At 42.5% G+C, this 6,697-nt stretch overlaps 4 protein-coding genes across 4 annotated transcripts; 2 read left to right on the forward strand and 2 right to left on the reverse strand.

The window, feature by feature from the left end:
- Nucleotides 1–5: 5 nt before the first annotated feature.
- On the reverse strand, nt 6–3,007 carry VCUG_02378 (RecQ family ATP-dependent DNA helicase). Its single transcript, XM_008077196.1, has one exon. It carries the CDS (start codon nt 2,962–2,964, stop codon nt 97–99), a length of 2,868 nt encoding a protein of 955 aa, XP_008075387.1. The 5' UTR covers nt 2,965–3,007; the 3' UTR covers nt 6–96.
- A 546-nt stretch (nt 3,008–3,553) lies between these two features.
- VCUG_02379 (uncharacterized protein) lies at nt 3,554–3,940 on the forward strand (the record flags this gene model as incomplete). Its single annotated transcript, XM_008077197.1, has 1 exon — nt 3,554–3,940. One exon carries the CDS (start codon nt 3,554–3,556, stop codon nt 3,938–3,940), a length of 387 nt encoding a protein of 128 aa, XP_008075388.1.
- A 182-nt stretch (nt 3,941–4,122) lies between these two features.
- Nucleotides 4,123–4,698, reverse strand: VCUG_02380 (uncharacterized protein; the record flags this gene model as incomplete). The annotated part of the gene is made up of 1 exon (XM_008077198.1): nt 4,123–4,698. The coding sequence occupies one exon, from the start codon at nt 4,696–4,698 to the stop codon at nt 4,123–4,125; it is 576 nt and encodes a 191-aa protein (XP_008075389.1).
- Nucleotides 4,699–5,227: 529 nt separating this feature from the next.
- VCUG_02381 (uncharacterized protein) lies at nt 5,228–6,394 on the forward strand (the record flags this gene model as incomplete). Its single annotated transcript, XM_008077199.1, has 1 exon — nt 5,228–6,394. The coding sequence occupies one exon, from the start codon at nt 5,228–5,230 to the stop codon at nt 6,392–6,394; it is 1,167 nt and encodes a 388-aa protein (XP_008075390.1).
- Between the last annotated feature and the right edge of the window lie 303 nt (nt 6,395–6,697).

Here is a 6,697-nt window from a genome sequence, read left to right on the forward strand (position 1 = left end):
CACCCCTTCTACTCAACATCAGCACCCCTTCTATTCAACATCAGCACCCCTTCTACTCAACATCAGCACCCCTCCTACTCAACATCAGCACCCCTCCTACTCAACATCATCAATCATAACCTTCCCACTTACCTTCACAGCCCCAACCACCAAATACCCATTAACATACCCCATCCTATTCTTAACATGCACCTCTTTCAGCATACCCTTACCAATCATCATCCTAACAATCCTCTCAACTTGTCCTCGCTTAACATCCCTTAACACGCCGTAATACGCACTCTCACGGTAACCATCAACCGCTTTACTCTTCGATCCTCTGAGCACATTAACTATGTGCGTAAGTGAGAGCCTTTCATTCTCACGCACGAGCTTTGCTACGATTTGTGCATGTTCCGTGCAATCAATTTGCTTTGTTTTGCCCGTCTTGTTGCAGTTATCACAGCCTGTGCACCTCTCAGTCAGTCGCTCGTTAAAATACTGCAGTATCTGCTTTCTTCTGCATTCCGTGATGTTCTCGCAGTATTCTATCACTCTGTTCAGGTTATCACGGTCCGTCTCTCTTTTCAGGAGGTTGTTCAATCTGCTCTTATCACCGTACGAGTAGAACAAAATGCACATGCTCTCAAGACCATCCCTTCCTGCACGACCTGTCTCCTGGTAGTAGTTCTCCAACGAGTACGGTATGCTGTAATGTATGACGTACCGTACGTCCCGCTTATTTATGCCCATGCCAAATGCTACGGTTGCTACGATCACCCGTATCTTATCGTTTGTCCATTCTCGCTGTATTTTGTTCCTTTCCTTTTTCGTAAGACCTGCATGGTAGTACATGCTTGTTATGTGGTTGTTCAGCTTGTAACTCACCTCCTCAGCCTCCCTCTTGCTTATCACGTAGATTATGCCTGGTGATGAGGGATAGTACGTGTTTATGAACGATACGATTTGGCTTATCGTGTCTTTTTTCTTGTGCAGCACGATGTATTTCAGGTTCTTGCGGTTGAACGATGACCTGAAGGTGAGCACGTGCTGATCGGATGAGAGCGGCCTATCAGCACCGAACAGACAGCCTTTTACGTCGTACTCGACCCGTTTGGTAGCGGTTGCTGTGAGTGCCATGATGGTGCACCCGAACATGTCCTTGACCATCTTCAGTTTTTTGTAGTCCGGTCTGAAATCGTTTCCCCAGTGTGACACGCAGTGCGCCTCATCGATTACCACCCGTGCGATGTTGCCCTTGAGGATGCCCTGCAGGGCATGTGATTGTACGAGTGTCTCAGGCGTGAGGAACAGTATTTTTACACGTTTGCGCACGTTACCTACCCGTAAACCCTCCCGCAACACCCTAAACACTACATTCCTCTCCTTCACCGTCATACCGCTGTTGAGCGTAAGCGATGAGATGTTGAGCCGTAGCAATTCCTGTATCTGGTCCTCTATGAGCGAGAGCAAAGGACTTATCACCACTGTTACTCTGTCGGTGAGAAGGGCAGGCAAGAAGTAGCACAGGGACTTTCCACCACCCGTAGGCATCAGAACGAATACGTCCTTCTCGTCAAGAACAGCGTTGATGATCTCCTCCTGATTTGGTCTGAAGCTCTTGAGCTTGAATATCTCTGTTAGTGTTCTGTACAGGATGTTATCAGTGCTTTGAACGGTATCAGGAATAGCATCGTTGAACTGATCGTAGAACGTACTCGTACCGGTCATTGTGTTGCTGAGAATGCTAACGGTGTTGCAATCGGTGCTACCAACCTTTTCATCATTGCTAGTGCTCTTACCAATAGTACTGCTAGTGCCCCTACCGATCCTGTCATCAATCCCTTCGTTGATCCTGTCATCAATCACTTCGTTGATCCCGCCCTTAATCACTTCGTTAACTCCTGCACCATTTCCTTTGACAACGCCCTCAATCCCTTCGTTAATTCCCACCTCATCTACACCACGGTCATAGACACCCTTCCGATACACCCACGATTCAATCACATCGTCCGACATTTCCTCAATTATCTCATTTATGCACGTACTGTCCCCTTTTATCTTCTTGATTTTAATTTCCTCGATGTCCTTCTCTTCAAAATCACTCATGCTATGCTCATCAGCACACACCGATCTATCCAACACGCGGTGCACGGCTTTCCGCTGTTCCACCGTATCTTCCGCGCTACCACCCTGCTTTCGTTTTATATCCTGATCACACCCCTTCATCACAGCTTTACTGCCATCACCACGCTCCTTTTGTACAACACGCTGTCCGGTCTCTTTCACGCCAGGCTCACGTGCGCTTTTATATCCCACCTCTTCAAGATCGGTGGACGCGCTCACGCATTCCAAGTCATCGTACGTAAATTCGAGATTGAAGAGCGAATGATCGTCGTTCATGCGTTCATGCATTGATGGCACGTTTTTATTTTTGTTGAGCGCTCCTTCCGTTCTATCTGGCTGTCCTGTGGCGTGCTGTGGGGCATTAACCGTTTTGTGTGTGGTTTTTTTACTTTTATTGGTTGCTGTGTCTGCTCCTGCCTTTTCATCCGTGCTGCTGATCCTGTTCATGCAATTTGTGATTGCTGCTGTGCTATTATGCGTTAGATGATTTACATTTATTTTTGCATTACCATGCATTGCTGTGCTATTATGCATCGCTGTACTGTTTTTTAAAGGACTCGCACCCCTAACATTGCTGACACCCCCTACACGGTTAGTCCTCACCTGTCCATTCACAATTTTCATCCCATTCGTGCAGCCCTTCCCATCCACACCATCGCCCCTCACTCCTCCATTGATACTGTTTACCTCACTTCCAAGTACATTTTTATTCGTGTGCTCTCTTACATCACTAGAATCAAAGAATTGATCTATAATATCTGATGACTCGCTTATGTTATGAGGAATGCCTGTTTTTGAGTGTTTTGCGTTGTGTTCTACCACGGCTGCTATGAAATCGTCGTCTGATGAAAAGTCCATGTCTGTTTTGGTATGGGGGCTGAGGGGAATGATGGGGTTGAAGAATAATGGGGAGGAAGGTCGGGATGTGTGAGAATGATAAGAGATGAAGAAAAATGTAGGGATGGGAAGGGAGGAAGAAAAGTAAGGATGGGAAGGGAGAAAGAAAAGTAAGGATGGGAAGGGAGGAAGAAAAGTAAGGATGGGAAGGGAGGAAGAAAAGTAAGGATGGGAAGGGAGGAAGAAAAAGTGAAGATGAAGACAAAGTGAAGATGAAGTAAACAGGAGACGAAGACAAAGTGAAGATGAAGAAAAAGGTAAAGATGAAGTAAACAGGAGACGAAGACAAAGTGAAGATGAAGTAAACAGGAGACGAAGAAAAAGGTAAAGATGAAGTAAACATGAGACGAAGACAAAGTGAAGGATCAGTTCTGATGTGGTGATCCTGTAAGACAAGATCATCATACCGGTGATGCGCCCTTAAAATACATTTATTTACATCTGTGCCAACCTGCCGGCCTTCATTCATAAAATTTCGTTTGATCGAGCGACAATCGCTTGGTGCCTGTCCTAAAAAATGTAAATTTTTTTTTCTTCCGCACCCCTCAAAATGTCAAGCAAACTGGCACAGGCATGCACGACCATAAACAACGCGAATCAAAGTCAAGCACGCCAAGTGATAATACGCAACATCAACTCGGTAGTACGCAACTTCCTCAACGTCATGCAGCAATACGGGTACATCGACGAGATAACATACATAAACGATCACAGGGTGGGAAAGGTCGTTGTATCGCTGAACGGGCGGCTGAACAAGTGCGGAGCTGTGTGTCCTAGGTATGACGTGAGGATAGATGAGATTGAGGGGTACAGGCAGAGTATCCTGCCTGCAAGGCAGTTTGGACATTTGATACTTACGACCTCTAAGGGAATTATTGATCACAGGGAGTGCATCAACCAGGGAACGGGTGGTAAGGTGCTTGGATTCTTCTATTAAAGGATTGATTTTTTAATTGATCAGATGGGTGAAGTGGCCGTGTTTTTAGCACAGGTTTGTTTTTCTGTTTGGGCATGTTTTCTGGTGTGGTTGCACAGCCCTTTAAAACCGTTATTTATACGATTTGAGCACATTTTTGCCTGCAGAGCAGCGATAGCACTGCTATAATCTGATTGCTGTGATCACATGTCAATCAGAGATGACCTAGTTTTTGACATTGAGGTTCGTTCATTCGCTACCTTTATCGCGTGCTCATGGAGCTTTCTGATATAACAACCGTAATTATAGCACTTCTCGGTTCGTAGACGATAAAAACTGCGCTTGATATTGTCCGCTTGTTGAGAGTGTGCCAAGGTTTTTACATGAAAAAGCGTTGATCCACAGCTTCGCACGAATTCATCCGACCAAACACGTTTTTGTGATTCAACGGGATCGATTACTTGTTTTTGGTTTGCAGAGCATGGAAGATGATGCATCAAACTATTTTCTGGTTCAATCGTACAAATTACATGTTTTATTCCTTTGAGTTTTATTGGTCCGTATTTGTGTAACATGACGTGCGGTTTATTAAAATACATAATACCGCATGTTTGCATGGATCGTAAATCTTGGCCTGTTCCTGCGTTAGACGAAGGAATTGCTTCAAATACATCTCTCTCATCGTAAAAAACGAAATGTTGCACTAAATTTATAGAAATTGATGAGATATGGTGCGAGGTAAATTTTTGATAATGATAATAGAAAGAAGTGAGGCTCATTGCTCTAGTTATCATTCGTACCAATTTTGCTATCAAAAATGACGGTAAAAAATGAACAAAACGGCACTAAAACATTGTGGGAGACGAGCTGCAGTAAGCGTGCGAAGAAATGCTCGCTTATGAATAGATGTGCTCTCACAAGGGAAGAAGCGCTAAAAAGGAAAAGTAGAGATATGAGATTTTTACGCTCAATCACGTATAAGGACGTGCACAAAAGGTAAACGTAATGTTTGATTACATGAATATGCCGGTAGGGTTACGTGGTTTGGATGGTTTGTTGTTTGAAAGTGAGGACATTATCGTTTGGCGCGTGGTGTCCGCCTTGGAGACATAAAGCGTAATGATTTGAAGACATGACCGTGCTACCTTCTATTCTTTTAAGGTGATACGAATCAATAGAATGGTTTTGTTTAGACATAACGTGCTAAATTTAAACTGTCATCGCTGATCAATTTCGTTATTTATGGAAGTCTTCTAATTACGGATCATCGCATCTAAAAGTATAAAAAGTACACGAAAAATCCTTGTTATGGATTTTCATTGCTACGAACTATTCGGTTGGTGCACATTTATACTTTGTGCTCACAATAATCCAAAATCCGACAACATTACGAATTGTGCCATAAAATTCGTGCAAATTAGTAAATCGTACCTGAGAAGCACGGAAGAGACGGATGAGGTGTACGATTCGCTGAAAATGACAACTTTACAATTCCAACAGTACTATCGTTTGGTCTTTTCTTGGTATGATACGCTTTGTGAAGTGTCCAAATTTAAACCATCCGATTCTCGCCTAAATATTTTGCGAGCCCTGATTAAGAATGTCTTTGCATCTAAATCTGACACAGAGTCAAAGACTTTTGAAGAATGTTATGCGAATTTAAAAGCAAATTCAGCACGATTTTTCATATGGACCGATTTTGCTGGTATCAGGGTTGAGGTGGAAAATTTTTTTACCATAATGCACGAATCTTTGAAGTTCCTGTCAGTTATACATTTAATATCTCTAAACACTTCAGTTCTGGAGCAGAATCATTATTTATATTTTGAGTCATTAAAAATTGGCATGCTTGATGCCGAAAAATATTTAGCATCTAATTTATCAGAAACAAAAGAGATTAGATACGTATCCATCGAACGTTTCGACGAGTTGTTCAGAATATTGAGAGATTGCAAGCATATGGTAACAAATTTGATCTTTTTTTTTGAATCGAGGAACAGTTCACTTATTCGGTTTATGAATAACGAGCCGCTGGCTCGAGTCGATGATCTGAAATCCGTTATGTTTCCGAATAATGACAATAAAGCGAAGAAAAACGATTTTTTGCATCCCTTATTGGATCCGCTTCCAGAAAACGATGATATACCAACGACTAGTATTGTGGCTGACAAACGCATTTTTGGGTTGGACGAAAAAAGCTTTGTTATAGGTGATTGCAACGAAAATAAAGGGAATTATAAAAGATGCTTAGGATGCTTACGCCCAGAAAATATGATCGGTCAAATGGTTTGGAAGCGATTACAGCCGGATAATAGCGATGAAAAGCGTGATGAAGGAGTAGAAAAAAAGTTTAAACCACATAATAACTATTGTTGGAAATGCGGGCACGGTTTCATGTTCAACCGAACAGGTATCTGGACACCTTGTGGAAAGGATGACATAAGAGTACAAGAGTATTTAAAGTGTTTCGAATAAAATAATTTTCTCGTTTTTTATTGTTAACGTAAAGGTCGTAGCCAAGAATGTATACAGCATCTTTAATTGTGCATTTAGATTTTGTCATCACATCGACAATTGGAGTAACTAGATTGGTAGAGTACCATGTTTGTGATATTTATTATTTTCCAGTAATTAAATTGTTATTTAACCTTTTCGCCACGAACACATTCTCCGGTGAGCTATTCCAGTTGAATAATCTGCTGCGCCACAAGTGCACACTTGCGAAACAACTTTAATCGCCTATCATGCGCTTAGTGTCGCAATAACTTACTCAGAGCG

The sequence above is a fragment of the Vavraia culicis genome (genome assembly GCF_000192795.1).
Source record: "Vavraia culicis subsp. floridensis unplaced genomic scaffold supercont1.58, whole genome shotgun sequence".
NCBI classification, from domain to species: Eukaryota; Fungi; Microsporidia; family Pleistophoridae; genus Vavraia; species Vavraia culicis.